Consider the following 17066-nt stretch of genomic DNA (forward strand, 5'->3'; position numbering starts at 1 on the left):
ATTTTTGAGTGTTCCATCTGTAATCATTATCGTGGCCTGGAAATGTGGAGAGGTGTCCATGACATCACCTCGTATTCACTGTGTTGCGACGAGGGAAGGTGTGTCCAGTGATGACACCCAAAGATTCTCATCAAATTCTGATTATATGTTTCCTTCTGTTTTTGCTATCATGGTGTGAAGAAGGGTGTGTTCAGACACATTTGTACTCGGTGTGTTCTCACACAAATTGATCCAAGGATAATACTCATTGAAATTTTCGTCTTGTTTTTTCTATGTTGTTGCACAATGAACTGTATAGTTAACCCAACATGGATCAACTTTACATGTACATGTTCTATTTCATTCTGCTTGACTCTGACATCATCATCATTAACATGATTGTGATTGCCTTTGCATTCAAGCAGTTTTTAGTGTAATTCTGGCAATTATTTTGCAGATCACATGCATTTGTTAGTTAGAGATGAGGTTCTATTGTAATTTGTCAAAGACTGTGATAACGCAAACATGTTTTTGATGAAATGTATATCAAAACATTTTTGGTTGTAAACATATTGCTTCAACGCAGCACCAACCTGATTACCTTGGTCAGATTCATCTATATAGTACACAGGCTCGAGTCACATTCTGAGACATTGATATAAAATCGCTACTTGGTCTACCCCCTCTTTATACTTACAATTTTTTTTTGTTATTTCCCTGCATGGTCCCACCCTTGTTTATTTGCAACATGTTCATCTTGTTCCTATTTAAGTAATCCACTTACGATTTTGTCTTATTACCTGTAAGGCATTACATATTTCATCTAATATTTACTTGGTCTAAAATAGTGTTTGAATAAAAGAGCTGTTTATGATTATGAACTTTTTATTTGGCAAAGTGTGAAGAAGACAAAGTGAATATTAGACCCTTGGGGCATTACATTAAATGACAGACAGACCAAGCAATTACAAATATTGATATCGTGTTCACACTCACATAGTCTGATCTGGCCTTCATTTATTGATCTTTTATGAATATAAAATAATACTCTTAGCATTTTCACTTTCACTGAAACCACTCTTCTTTATTCGTCACTCTACATGAATTCCAATTAAATCTATGAAGATGTTGAATTAGGTTTGTACAACTTACTCTTCCATGTTCTTTTCACTTCTTGATTTGTGGTGGTCTTACTTAGTTCCTTCCCACTCCCGCACAAAAAAATATTATTTGTTTATCACTGACATTGCTGTCAGAAGCATATACATTCCATTTTTATGTGTGTCTTGTTTTTCCTGTTTTCTTTGTTTAATTATTTTTATATTTTAAGTTAGTGTTAAGTATTTTTTATTATTTAATTTCTGTTGAGGTACAATTTTTCAATTTTATCCTCTGTTCTTTGTTAAATGTTCTTATTCCTTAAAGGTGTATTTTAAAAAACTGTCATCTGACTTCCCAAGCCAACCCTTGTTTTCCCTTCTACAATTTCTTGACGAGTTTTGCCCCCCAAAAGCATACATATAATTTTGCTTGTTATTACTCCCTTCCTATTCCATTGCATGAAATATGGAGGGCCTCTTTCCTGTGATGTGCAACAAATGCAATAAGATTTTTTTTAAATACATATTTTTCAAACCTATATTTGGCCCTCCTCTGAATAATATATTTGTATTCATGGTTGCGTATAGTTGAGAGGCAGGATGTTGCAATCAACCTCTGAACTGCCAAGAGATACTCAGATAGATAGATAGATAGATAGATAGATAGATAGATAGATATAGATGAATAAATGAATGTAAAAAATATCTATACATACATAGATTTTTTAAAATGGTTTCAGTGAGAAATTTTCTGGTGTATTTCTGGTGTTTTCATTCTGAATGTCAGTGACAGTCTTGTATATTTTCATAAAATCAGCTTATTCTCATATTTCCGTCCACAATTAATATTTTTTTAAAGCTGTGTGAAGATTTTGCCCCATTATTTTTGTTGTTCCTCATTTTAGCTGTTCCCAATTTAAGCTGGGATATTTACTTGTTTGGGACATTGGTGCCATGTGTTGAAATCATTGCTGAACATGTGTTACAACCTTTGTTTTTGGCATTGTCTCCATATATTTATTGATCCATCAATGTGACAACAGTATTTACATTGCTCCGTCTTCAAGTTAATGTTTAGATTCACATTGTCGCTCGTATTGTGATTCATTTCCATGTATTCAATTTATTACACAGGATTCATGAATAGATAAAAAAAATTATTAATTACATTTTTAGAATAGTATCCATATTGAAGATTTAAAAATGTAAAAATAATCTATTTACCATTTACTATTTAAGTTCAATGCTTTTGAGACGAGGTTTGATAGTATAAATCAAAAATGAAATTCTTTATATACACATCGTAAAAGAGGAATTGTTTGTACTTTATTATTATTGTTCTTAATGAGTCATTAACTCTTGACAGAAAAAAAATTGCTGTCAATTTAATTAACAATAATGATCTGACAAGTCTCAGAAATAGAACTTAGGGATGAACATTAATTTGGCTAATGGAACATACAATAGTAAAAAATTAATTTCTTGTTTATTGAACTACCAATGATATTCTTTCTTTATTATTTTGTGATCAACTGTGAGAAAAGTTAGGTCAATTTAATTCTGTCCTATTTGCCAGTCTTTTTGTCATGTAAATACTGGCCCTCAGTTCTGGAAGCTAACAGGGCTTTAGGACAGGTATTCATGATTTATCCACTTTGCATACTTGAAAGAGGCATGCCTGAAAGATGATAGAAGTATACATCATCCATTGACTTACCCCCATCTCTCCCCCTCACTCTCCTTCCTGTAGCTCCTGGGGCGTCTCATCTAACCGCTGGCCATGTCGACAAGGAAGCCGTCAGCGAATTCATGAAGGAGGTCGGCAAGCACCCTGATCTGGATGAAGCTACCATCGCCAAGCTATTGGCATTGGAAGTACAGCAGCATGAGCATCATTCCCGGGGTTGGTATCGTATCAACGCTTCCCGTGCCATGGCTGGTCGCCAGAAGGTCTCCCCTCATGTAGATCCACACACCTTGGAAGTAAGTTAAGAGTTTACATTCATACATTTTCGCATTTTGTAACGCTTTTCGATTTAAACATGCTCAAATTCCTTTACAAAATGAAATAACAGTAGGAAGTTCTACTCTCCAAGTGTGGAAATGATTTTTGGAGTTAAATTTTCAGGTTAAGATGGAGGGTATCAGAAGAGCCATTTACCCATAGCAGGCAGGGGTGCTTTTGATTTCCATTGTTTGCTGTCTTTCTAATTATGACAATCATGATTTTGATCTTTATAAATTATTATTTATTACTTCGAGATTATGTTGCATTGGGTAAATAGTTATAATAATAATAAAGATGAATTTATGAAGCAAGTAATTGACAAACATCTCCATAGGATTTACAGAGGGAGACAATGCATATTTATGGAATACAAAACAGAGCATTTGTAAGAATTACAAAGCTGATCTTTACAATGAGAAATAATGATACAACATAAAAATTAAACAATTAAAACTAATATTGTTTTCCCCCACATCTTGTTTCTTCTAAAACCGTTTTAGCTTTACCACAAGATCAAGAACAAGGAGGTGCCGTCGTACAACCCTACTTCTGACAAGTCAAACGGAGGAACCCGCTCCGTGGTCGAGTTTGCTGCGTGCTCCTGCGCGGTCTTTGAGAATGAGAAGAAAGTCAATATTCTTGTCAAGCGATACGGTCTGCTCAGCACACAGCATATGGTCAAGTGAGTATCTTGTTGGAAAGAATTTCTTTTTCAGGTATTTGTTACTTGCCTTACTATTATTATCAAAGGAAAATTTTCATACAAATAAAAAGTTTATTGTAAAAATAGCAGAAAAATAATATAAGATATTACCAAAGGTTTGAGAAAAATCCATCAAAGAATAAAAAAAATTATTAGAATCTTAATTATTTGATTTGTGACGTCATATGCGAGCAGCTTTCCTACGTATGGTAAGAAAAATCAGTGAAATGTAATTTTCTCTGAAAATTGAAAATGGTTTTATTGTACCTTCAGTATATCAATAGCCAAATCATGTCACACCAGTTTCTCAAAAGAAAATGAAAATAAGTCATCACAAACCATTCAAAAATTGAAATTTATGCATTTTATATTACATAACATGGAACAGCTGCTCTTTTCTGACATCACAAATCCAAATCTTTGAATTCTGATAACTAAAAACCTTTAATAGATTTTTCTCAAACCTTCGCCGATATTTTCTGCTATTTTTACAACAAACTTTTCTTCAGGGTGAACTTCCCCTGCAGCAAAATGGAGCATTGTGGCCCAGTGAAATAGTCTCAGGAATTCGAAACAGAGGGCCTTGGGTTTGAATTCCAGCTCTTTCTTAGTTTTCTTCAGCATGAAATATATCCAGGAGGTTATTCTTAATTTTTTTTTTCAAACTTGAGCAACAAAATCAGTAGCTCAGCTTAGCTTGGGTGATATAGAAGTGCCCTGAACACCTAACAAGGCGGATTTGTGCATTATAAAGAAATACCCTGTATTGTTACTATTCTAATTATTTTGTAATAAAAGGGGACGTTTCTTTGTTACATATAACTTGTCTTTGTAAAGTCCCCACTTCCCGTTCTCCTTGGCGTGATAACATGTATACATTCATTCATTGTATGAGGGGGACTTTGCCCACTTGTTCTCCACCCAGATATGGAAATTAATAATTGATGAGTATCGTCTACTTTGCAATACAGGTGGCTATTTCATAAAGCTATTCGTAAGTTTAGAGCAACTTTAAGAACAACTGGTGATCCGTTCTTGTGGTAAAAAGTATGCACCAAAATGTTCATTGGCGATGGTTAAGCGCGTAGGGAAGGTTCACCACTCACCAGTCATTGTTAAAGTCGCTCTTAACTTACAAACAGCTTTATGACCCCCCCCCCCCCCTCCCGTTATCTTCAATAAAAAAAATAAAAAATTGGCAGATGTTCTTGCTCAATACAACACAAACAGGGTGCTCCCCACCCCATCCCTCAATCCCTGCATTCATGCTATTGTTCAAAGTGAATAGGAATTCCACTGGAGAGTGCTACTCAAGTTTGTAAGTCGGAACGGTTGTACAGAATTCTCCCCCCTTTTCCTAAATGATACAGGGATTCAGAGACAAAATTTGGAGGAGAGAGCAATATTAAGTGCAATTTGATAGGGCACTGCTGTTTTTATACATCACATGTGTGAATTTGCAAAGTATAGTGCAGTTATTACTTTTACTACTTTGTACGGCAGACTCATAACCATACGATTGGGGCAGGTCTGTTTTAGAGGCTTTGAATCAGACTACAAATCGTGGACTTGTAATTTTACAGAGTCTTGCCTCATTTTTTTTTATAAAAGAGAGAACTTCGACAAATCGTTTAATGCGAGACTTGAACATGGGTCAGTGACCTTGACTGCAGTGAACTCCTAGCGCATCTTTCTACCGATCGCACCACACCAAACGAACTGGTCGACTCGTAAAGTATGCTTTATTCTGTTCCATGAATATTCATGAGGCGTATTCTGACTGAATAAACCCTATTAGGTACTAAGTCTGCCAAATCAACGCCAGGACAGTCTTAACCGATCTCTGTACACACAATTTTGATATTGTTACTGCGCTTCCTGTTGGAAAATATTCTAAACAAGGAGACAAGCCTCCTCTTCAAAAGAACTCAACCCCATAGCTTGAAGTTTTCGCTAATGACTGGAATACAAATAGCCCATCCATGTTCAATTCAATTTCTTGCAAAAGAGAATTTGAAATACAGATAGGCTCATGAAATACCTGCGACCTTTTTTTCCATCAGAAGCAAGAGCAGAGTAGAGGAATGAGAGTAGAGAATGAGGGAGAGGGAGGGAGATTTAAGGCAAAGGACCATAAAAATGCTTTCCTTAATCTCTTGAAGTAGCTTTTGATAAAAAGAACCATAAGTTTTGTATTTTGGTGATGGTGCATATAAGCCTTGTACTTAGTTTGATTCTTCTAATCTGTTCTGGAAGACTAGATGACTAAAAGCATATCTTTTGTGAATATACTGTAGTTCCTGTTTAACGTTTACAACTCATACAGCTTGTGATGCATCAGATCTTGCAATGTTTGTAACCCCACCTTGAAAATTCCTAAGTCTTGTTCAAATGAAAAGACAAGTATTTCCTGATAAAAATGTAATTAAATGAATGTATCAAAATGAACATGCATATTGTCTACTCTGCAGAAAAGTTTGTTGACCCAGTCCATGACAGAAAGAAACAGTGAAGACTTGTTTGTGGAGGTGTTGTGGTATGGGGATCTGAGTCCCATCTTATTATCAGAGTAAAATGAATTAAAAAACCCTACTTTTGTGAGTTCACTGCTCACTAGCCAAATTTGCTGCATTGTATTACAGTTACAGTTATAGCGCTTAAAAGCTTCTCTGCTAAAGCCAGGGGCTGCATAAATCAAGAGAATTAGTGACTCATAATAAAGAAAGTGCTGAACGCTATATAAGCAAGTATTATTATTATTATAATTATACTAGTTGATTAAACAAGTAGCTGAAACAAGGAAGTTACGTATGATCAATTTTCACTGAAGCTAGGCAATCCGTTGGATAGTAAGTATTCTGAAAATGAGATTGGGCATTTATATTGGAAAACTTCTTACATAAGTGATTACACAACTTATTAGGTAATACAGAAAGATTGTCAAGGGAGCATGGAATAGAGCAGTGCAATAGAGTTATAGATTAAAAATTGATTCAGTTACTTTAATTTTTAAAGGCTTAGCAATCTTCACATGAGGACATTTCTAGGAGTTACAAAATAGTGGAGGTGACAACTCTGAAAGCACAACTTGTAACAAGAGCACCATACATGTAGAAACATGAAGAGATAATTCTGAAAAGGATCGAGAAGAAATAACTTTGTTTTAAAAATACATTACAAAAAATAAAATACAACAGGGCAACTAATACACAATGGGTGATTTCAAGTTCAGTGTTAACCTTTTGGTGTTGGTGATAGGTCAATTTTAACATGAGTATAACACCAGACATAAAATGAAGATGGTCCTGAAAAGTCACTCACTAGTTGTGATCTGGATCAGTTTTACAAACTCAGAATAGGTTTTGGAGCTAGGGGAAGCAATCAAAATTCCAACACTAACACCAACGCCAACACCGGACTTGAAATCACCCAATATGTATAAAGTGAAATGGTTGATCATCAACCAATCATCCCAAACTAGAACCTGTATCGACCAGACGTGTGATGTTTTTTCTTTAGTCTTGTCTTTATAAACATTGCCACTGTCATTGTATTACCCTGTCTAATAACTCCAGTTAACATATATAGGTACATTCTCTCCTTTAGGAAAACTTTTTTTGCAGTCTCTCATTAACCTGAATGCTTAGCAATATGAAGTTTTATTAGTGATAATGAAATATATTGGAATTTTTTATACCATTTCCAGAGCAGTATAAAGTGGTACTGATCATGAATAAAAGCCACTTAATGTGAATAAGTCATTACACACTCTAAATTGGCAATCCAATAAAAATGAATAAAAAATCGCTGTTGGAAAAAAAAAAGTAAATTGGCATCTATTTGATAAAATTGTTCTTATCATTAATTTTTTCCAACATATGTAAATGAATAGAAAAGTAATGATTGTTCCCAATTTAAGGAACAAAATAAGGTTATTTTTGACCTTGTGAAAGCTCAGTCTCATGGTGTGTTGATAGTGTGAGCTCAGCATGCACGCAGTGATCTACCAAGGGCTGGTTTCATGAAGACTTACAACTATGGTAAATTTGCCCTGATTGTTGTTACTAAAGTGTACAAAGAAACCTTGGCTGTGATTGGCTGATGAGCCCTGTTACCATGGTAGTTGCCATGATTTCAAAATATACCATAGTTTTAAGTCTTCATGAAATAGACCCCCTTGGCTTGTAATAGATCAAACTCTGTCATTAGCCCTTCACACATGATCAGTCATCAGAGAACCAAACGCTGCTGTTCCCATAACCATGCCATAACCAGGATACCCTTGCCTCTGTATTTGTTAGTGGAAATGCAATTAAAAAATGCACTTATGCTGGAGAATGGTATGCTCTAATGAGCTGCAAAAAATGCACTTATGCTGAAAATTCACTTTATAGACAGGTTGAACCTTTCTATAAAGGTTGAACATGTTTCCTTTGAAAAGGTAACTCCCATATGAACTCGGCAAGGCTGCGTCCCACTGCATCGATGCCAAGCTGGTATTATGTAGGAAACATTTTATCTAAAGTTACCAGTCATAGTGGCTGGCCCTGTAGATGACAGAAATCACTCTCAAGCCTTTTAGTTAAAATGGAAATAGTGGCTAAGCAGGGACTTAAACCCACAACCTTGCAATCATAAGTCCTATCTCTAACCACCATACCACACAACCGTCAATTCATTGTCTAGAAAGACCTCACAAGGGAGACAAGAAAAGTGTTCTTTTGAGCAGGTGGTATTTTCAACAGGTTCCTTTACATTACTACATGTTTCATTTGGAAAAGTTATTAAAGAGAAGCCAAAATTGTGGTCTTTATGAACAGGTGGCCATTCTATGCAGATGGTTGCTGAAGCAGGTTTGACTGACAAGACATTATAACTTATAACATTATGTCAACTTAGTTTGAAATGTAAATATATTTTATATATTTTCAGTCACTCTTGCTGGAAATATTTTCATGTGTTAAGGAAAAAAAGGTTTTTGATATAAAGTGACCACTGTAAAAAATAAAAAGAATCCTGTTGCATTTCTTTCTTGGATGTTAAAATGTTCAAAGGGGAATCTTCTAGACTACTGTCCATAGTTACCTAATCATATCTTATTTGGTTGGTCCTTCTATAAATGTAAAAAATTTACTTCAATAATCGCCCTCGAAGATATGTACACAGATTAACAGTGCAACAGCGCCATCTCCCACTAAACCATTGCCATGCACTTCCGATTGTATCAACCCTATATCATCCTCTTTGTTTTTCTTGCAGAGTAAAGAAGTCTCTTCTTGAAAGAACTAAGTACACTTCCAAAATATGTTTATTTTTCAATTAAATAAACAGTTACATCCATCAACAATCTTAATACAAGAAGAAACTCCTGAATGATAAAATATGAATATGAGTTGATATTATTGTAAGTATAATTGTGATTATTACTTCAGGTTTGAGACGTTTGACGGTACTGCTGAAGCCGGACAGGACTACATCGCGAAGAAGGGTCAACTTATCTTCGAACCCGGTGAAACCAGCAAGAGCATCGAGATCGAGATCATCGATGACTACGAATGGGAACCTGATGAAACGTTCTTTGTCAAGCTCCACGTCGACACCAAGGGCACAGCTATCCTAGGAACTCAGAGCATTGTCGAAGTCACTATCATCAACGATGACGGTAAGATCTTATCCCCCCCTGAGATTGTCAACCATAAACATGCTTGTTCCAGATTCATAGACATACCCCTATTAAGGCGGAAATAATTGATTTACCGTACCCCTATTACAGGCTTTTGGGAGGAGAAGCTCGAAAATAGTTATACCCTCTAAATTTTTGAATTGTAAGACCCCCTGTTTCAGTGACGTTTATCTGGACCCCCCCCAAAAAAAAAAAAAAAATGAAATAAAAAATAAAATAAAATAAAATAAAATGAATAAATAAAAATAATAATAAAAATAATAATGATGAATAAAAAAGAAATAAAAGAATGTAAAAATTCATGTCATATTGAAATTGAATCACAGAATGAATTGTACATTAAAACAACCAATATAAAGAAGAACTGTTAAAATGTCCAGAATGTTTTACTTAGAAAGAGAATGAGAGCCAGGTTAAAGAAGCTTCCAAGGAAGGAGAGAAAGAAAACCACAACATTTAAACAAAACTTCTCTGAATATATTTGTCATTATTTTCACACTTTCTTATTCTAGAGCCTGGAACTTTGGAGTTCACCAAGACCAGTTTTATCGTGAAGGAGAGCATCGGATCGGCTGTACTACCGGTGATCAGGAACCAAGGAAGCGATGGCAAGATTGAAGTCTCTTGGAGGACTAAGGTATGTATGGTGTCTTTCATTAAAATTGTTAGTACTAAACATATAGGGAATAGGCATGAGCGCGATGGTAAAAAGGTGTGCGTTAGGTGAAAAGAAGATGCTCTACTCACAAGGTGAAGGTGAGTTGAATGGATGGTCTCTTTATCCCAATGTGATATATGGCACCATTGTTTGAATTAAAAATATTTGCTTTTTGTGTTGTATAATGTCTCAGAAATGAGTGAAAATACGAACATTAACTTTTTCCAAGAAGGAGAGAGAGAGAAAAAGGAATGGAGGGAGGGAGTATTCCCAAACTGGCATTTGTTGTTAGGTTGGGGAGACAGATGCATACTCTTTAATAGAAACATCAAGCTACGAAATAGAATCACCCAATGCTTTGATGGTCAGAGGGTGTTGAACTTCTAACATCCATGTCTAACTTAAAAAAACTGTCCTGTGTCATAGGTAATCTAGATTACATATAGATTACATGCATCAAACATAACAAGATAGAATTGACAAGCATCCAATTCTGAGGTATTCCTTGTATTGCAGATGACAGGAATTCATTCCTTCAGAGTAGATTACAAACATGAAATATACAACAGAAAATTTTTACCTGTATAAGTTTATTCACCAGGACAGATATACATTAAATTCTGAGGCAAGGCCAAATAACAGGGTGAAACTGACAAGCACCCTAGGTTTTCTTGTATGGCAGATTGCAGGAATAGGCATTCCTTCAGAGTAGATTAAACATGAAATATACATGTACAACAGAAAATTTGACCCATACCAGCTAATTCACCAAAACAGATGTATATTATATTTTGAGACAAGGTCACATTCATAGTTGCCGTGTTTACACGCTGCCCGGGCTCGTGGTGCAGATCTGTGAGCCGGTGTAGACTCGCCTTTTTTATGCAGGTAAACGCGATTAACTTGCCCCGGCTTGCGGGGCAGACATGGCAATTTTGCTCCGCCAAAGTAGTAGGATCAGACCTGCGAGCTGGGGCAGACACGGCAATTTTGCTCCGCCAAAGTAGTAGGATCAGACCTGCGAGCCGGGGCAGACATGGCAATTTTGCTCCATGTTAACACAAAGTCAAGTCTGCCCCGGCAATTAGCGCACGTTTCATGACATAGATTTTTCATTGACTGATCTGTGTTCTTGGCCCGCAAGACGATTCTGATCCTCGAGCGGGCAGTGTGTAAACGTGGTAAGGATGAAATTGATTGACAAGAACTATAGGTATTCTTGTATTGCAGAGTACTGGTACAGTAATTGGCATTCCTGTATAGTAGATTAACACATTTTACCTAATCTTGACTCTACCTTATCTTTGTGCAGGACCTTGAAGCAGTCAACGGCCAGGACTACACCGGAGGCGAGGGGACCCTGACCTTCGAGCACGGCGAGAGGGAGAAATTCATTGAAATACCCATCATTGATGATCAGGAGTATGAGAAGGATGAAAGCTTTGAAGTAGAACTCTTTGATCCCACTGCCGGGTCACAGCTTGGAAGGCTCAAGAAAACCGTTGTCACTATCATAAATGATGATGGTAGGTCCTGTTGGGTATTGAAATAAAGTAAACAGTGGTAGGCATAGCTTAAAACAAAGTTCCCCATAGCTATCCTTCCTTTTGAAAATGTATATGATGGCAAAGTTGCAATGGTAGTAAGTTCTTTAAGAAACAGGTCCCAGGTCTCTTTTGTGATGTTATCACTTATTTGAATTGAAATGTATTCTTTATGCAATCTCCATTTTGCCAAATAAATAGTAATAATACTTGTGAATGAACATGTATCTCTCGAGAAACAAATTGTGAAGTGCTTTTAACCGCAAGGAAGAGACCGATATCAAATACTCAATGGATTAGAGTGAATATCGAATATCTTTTATATCCCTTTCTGTCTCCATTTTAGACTACACCACCATGTTGGATCGTGTCGTTAAGATCACTCATGTTAACCTGGATAGATTGAGAATAGGCAATGCTTCGTATGCAGATCAGTTCCGAGATGCCATGAACGTCAACGGTGGCGATGTTGAGAGTGCCACCTTGTTTGATTACATCATGCACTTCTTGACTTTTGGTTTTAAGGTGGGCCATTTTCAGCTTTCTAGAAAATTGGGGGAAAACAGAAACATTCTGTAATTACATGTATATCAGAGGTGTAATAATAATGATAATATTCCAATTTTATGTAGCACATAATACATGAGAATGGAAGCTCTAAGCGTTTTACATATATATATAATTACCCCGATCATCAGGTCCTGGCATGCCTACACAATGTATGCATTTTCTTCTCTCCCTGGGGAGCATTCCGACAAGAGTTTTAAGACTAGATAGCTATTTATACTATGTACATGTAGGCTTTCGCATCCTACTTGGTACCCATTGACGAAGCAGATGTGGCTTTGTTGTCTTTCTGGTCTCGGGGACATTTAGAGCAGGCTTAACAATTTTCCCCTACCATATCGAACTGCAGACCCATTTTATAAAACATATAATGCATAAGTTTAAATTTGTGATGTTAAAAGAGCTGCCAAGTAGTACTGATTTTCCGTATTTAGTACTGAAAAATTAGAAGAATACTGATGGTTTCATGCAAATTACTGATTTCTAAAGTTCCAGTTTTATGTAGTGTTCTATGGTATTTCTTTAAAAATACTGATTTCCTCACCAAAATACTGATGATCAGCTTTTATAATACTGAAATGATCATATTCAGGTTGGCAGCTCTGTGTTAAGTGGTGATACAGGGATTCAGAATAGAATATGTACAGATGGGATGTGAACAAAAATTACACCATGGTTTGCCCATTGATTATAACTTTTACATTTTCTCTTGTAGGTTATCTTTGCCTGTGTACCCCCACCCAACTTCCTCAACTCGCGTGGGTGGATCACCTTTGTGGTGGCATTGGCTTTTATCGCTGTCCTGACTGCCATCATTGGTGACTTGGCGACAATATTTGGGTGTCTCATCGGCCTCCTAGCCCCCGTCACTGCCATCACATTCGTAGCCCTTGGAACCAGTCTCCCCGATACCTTTGCCAGCAAGACGGCAGCCGTCAATGAGAATACCGCAGATAACTCCATCGGTAACGTGACGGGTAGCAACTCTGTCAACGTGTTCCTGGGCTTGGGGCTTCCATGGCTTATAGCTGCCATCTACTGGGCAGCCAAGGTAAATCTTTCAGAATTTGTTTCTCAATTCTCATTTAGGAACGTCATTTCTTGGTCGTTTCGGTTTGTGTAAAACCATGTTCTGAGAAAGTAAGGTTACTTATGTGTGGTTACTGTTAATTGTTTTTGAAAGTCCTGAAGAGTTCCAAACTTGTTGTATTGCCGAGAGGTACATATTTCTATTCATTGTGAGACAAAGTGATATTCACGTGTATTTACTTGCTACTAATAGTGAAATCTAATTTAATTATATATTTTCGATTGGTGCAGACATTGTTGATGTCACATTTTAGTGAATTTTAAATCCCCCAAAGAGGTGGTTATGTCATTTCATAAATGAAAGCCTAAGCTTTTCATATAAATGTAAAGATGTTAGAATTTGCCATCAAGTTATCTGCATGTTCTCAACCCCTCTTCTGCAGGATGATACCTTTGCGGTTCCTGCGGGTGGTCTTGCATTCAGCGTGGCCACCTACACCATCTGTGCCATCGTCTGCATCATCATCCTCATGATAAGACGGTACGCTGGTTTCTTCGGCAAAGCAGAGCTTGGCGGTCCTCCCATCGGTCGGTATGTCTCCGCCAGTATCCTCATCTCTCTATGGTTCATTTACATCATCCTCTCATCTCTCTACGAGTACACGATCATCAAGTTGTAGGTAGCCATTGGACCTACTTGACTCGCGAAGTGGACCATGTGCACTTACCGAATGACTTTATGATCAAACCTGTGTACAAAAACTACCTAGAAGAGATTCGAGGTGTCCTTATGTAATAATGATAACAGTGTGCCTCGGAATTGTTTCGAGATAGCTGGCATTGTAAAACTTCCTTTTATTATATTATTATTATTATTAAGTTTGTGTGGTCTTTGTATACAGGCTTCCCTGCACACAGTAATACCTATGTTTCATCAGAAACAAATGATCATGAGGTCTTTGCTGCACTCGGGGTTTCTTCCACACAGGATTGCCGTACATTGTCCTCATCAAAGCATAAAGTGTCAACTCATTCAGTGTCGAGTTCATGTCTATTTTGTTGATTCTGAGTAGACATTGTCTGCTTCCTGTAAGTAGGTCCTCAGTCTCTGTACCTATCAGCAGTGAGGATCGTCGGGTGGTGTTTCACAAAGAGTTAAATCTGACTGAAAATCAGTTGCATGCGGTCTATAGCGCATCAATGCATTGGTGAGATCATGCACAGAGGATGCATACTACCCATATTCATCACTGGCATTATTTGTTTTATATATCATGTGCGTGTTGCCACATAAGAATGACTTAAAGTCACTATTAACTCTTTGTGAAACCGGCCCCTGTGATCTTAAGCCAGTGGTGTTATGCTCCATTGAATGTGGGATAGGAAGGAACACCAATGAAGAGGGACACTACTGAACACAATTACAGTAAACTGATATAAATTCAATTTATATCACACTTTCATGAATCAGGGCTACAATAGTAAATTTTGACCTGGGAAACCCGAAAAATGATGTGGTGGTAACTGTTGGCTTATAAAAATCAGTCAGGTAATATATAATCAGAAATGTAAATGAAAATGCATTCAGACACGTGGGTGCTAGTTATCTCAAACAGTATTTGGAAAATGCCCAGTGTAATATTTCTTGAGAATGAAATCTACAGTGAATGCCATTTTGCGATAAGTGGAGCAGTTGTGTCTACGATATTGATGACGACTCGGCAGCAATAACGATCAGATAGAGGGGTTTAAAAAATCTACGGATATTTCAGGGGGGTGTTTCACAAAGTATGACATAGAGTCGCACTTAAATGTCGAGGCGTACATGATCTGCAACGTGCAAACTTATGATCAATATGCAGTTGTGCACGCCCTCTTGGCGTGATCTGACCAATGCGGTGATGGCTTTTATACCGCACGCAACTAGGCATTTAAGTGGGACTCTAAGTCATATTTGTCTTTGTGAAACACCCCCAGGTTATGTCAGATTTGAACATTAATTGTTCAGCGTCAGGAGAAGATGATGCAGAATATTTCTTCTTGTCTGTTCACTACTTACATAAGTTGAGAAATGTTACTCATTTTGCCTAAATGTCTGAAGAGTTGAATAATTTTGCGTTCAACTGTACAAGCCATTTTTCTGATGTTATGTTTACTTTCCATTCATCAAGCTCGATTCTGGATGTGGGATGGTGGAAAGAAACACAATTTTATTCAAGTATGTACCAAAATTTCTGCAACAAAAATGTACAAAGATGTAAGAAATATGTACAATAATTAGTTAATTAGCAATAGATGGTACATGTAGCTTGTGGAAAGAAAATACTCAGTGACATTATTAGCTAGGTATTTTGTACAAGATTCTTTTATAAATGACATGATTCTTTGAAAATCACTTCTGTTTCTGTTTATCTTCCATTTTCTACTTGAACGTGAATTTTCATTTCAAAGGACCATTGAAGACTGTTTTTGTTGAGAATGTAGAAAAGGTCTTGTGGTAATTTTTTTCCTTCATCCTGCAAAATATTTAAATGTAAATACTTTGCAGAATGGCAATGATGTATATTTCAAAATGGGTTTGTGTTTATTTAACAGTTGTATTTATTAATGTATTGAGGGGAAAACTAATGGAGTTCATCATTTTTTATGAAATATCTACAGATTGTGTAATGGGTACCTGTAGTTAAACAAGTTGCAACAATATGAATGAGTCAACTCTTTTGAAAATGATATGTTTCTGTTTTGAAGTATCATAATGACCTCCAAAGCATAATGATTGTGCTTTAAAACCTCATTGTTATAGTTTGGAATTCAGTTATAATACATAATGGTTTTAAGAACTTAAAGCTTTTGCCAAAATGTATATAAATTATGTGCTGATGTTTTTTTTAATGCTATAATGTTCACTATATTTCAATCCACATCAATTAGCAATTCTCAGTATTCATACATATAAGTTATTGATACATAAATTCTTCACAACTATTTGAACAAGCTGCCATTTGAAAGGTACATAGGTGAATTATTTATTTGATGTCTAGACTAAAGATTCTGATTTTTTAAATATGAATATGAATTCATTTGATAATTATCTATCCAAGAAAGCTATTTCAAAAGTATACATAAATGTATACAATGTCTTGAAATAGAAAAAAATATGTATGTGAAAGATATTGTCATTTCATGCCTAATGAAACTTATGATTTATTAGTTTAATAGTTGAGTAAAAGGAAACTTACCAGACCAATTCTCAGTGACTGAAATAATTTTCAGGAGGTATTTCGGTATCTTCCTTTTTGTATTTTTTTTTCTCCAGTCTTTCAAACATTATTGGGATCTACTTGCCTTCATTTCTCTAAATTATTTTCAATCCTTTCTGTCATTCTGTGTAAGTCATATGTATGTTTGAGATCATAAGAGGAATTTAGACATGTACACACACACAATCCCACACACACACACACAAATATTCATATACTAGTGTATATATATATATATATACAGCGCGTCCCAAAAAAAATGTCCCTCTGATATGCGGCTAAATAACTTCCAAAAATAAAAATTATTCTCAATGAAATGTATGGATATAGGAAGCCCATCTCTTGTTCTAACTTCTATAAAAATTTCATTGGTCTCGCTTCAGTGGTTTTGAATACACAGCCTATTATGTAACAGTGGTGCTTTTCAGCCCATTCCAAGTTTGCATGCATGCAGCACTGCTCTGTGTTCTGCATTTTCTTGCATATCAACCCCCTTTGACCATTCTGACCAAGGAGATATTAACTCTATCTCCTT

The 17066-nt window shown here is 36.2% G+C and overlaps 1 protein-coding gene across 5 annotated transcripts in view; it reads left to right on the forward strand.

The window, feature by feature from the left end:
• LOC121422797 (sodium/calcium exchanger 3-like) overlaps positions 1–16047 on the forward strand; it is a 58096-nt gene extending 42049 nt beyond the window's left edge. For 3 of the 5 annotated variants that reach the window (XM_041617994.1, XM_041617997.1, XM_041617998.1), the window contains 8 exons: positions 2830–3062; positions 3588–3769; positions 9223–9452; positions 9986–10110; positions 11444–11657; positions 12022–12200; positions 12958–13293; positions 13715–16047. In XM_041617994.1, the coding sequence (XP_041473928.1) occupies positions 2830–3062; positions 3588–3769; positions 9223–9452; positions 9986–10110; positions 11444–11657; positions 12022–12200; positions 12958–13293; positions 13715–13951 (1736 nt within the window). In that variant the 3' untranslated portion in view covers positions 13952–16047. Of the gene's footprint in view, positions 1–1104; positions 1117–2829; positions 3063–3587; positions 3770–9222; positions 9453–9985; positions 10111–11443; positions 11658–12021; positions 12201–12957; positions 13294–13714 lie in introns of all 5 variants that reach the window. The other 2 variants (XM_041617995.1, XM_041617996.1) reach the window with 1 other exon arrangement.
• The last annotated feature ends 1019 nt before the right edge of the window (positions 16048–17066 follow it).

This window comes from Lytechinus variegatus, chromosome 10 (assembly GCF_018143015.1).
Source record: "Lytechinus variegatus isolate NC3 chromosome 10, Lvar_3.0, whole genome shotgun sequence".
NCBI classification, from domain to species: domain Eukaryota; kingdom Metazoa; phylum Echinodermata; class Echinoidea; order Temnopleuroida; family Toxopneustidae; genus Lytechinus; species Lytechinus variegatus.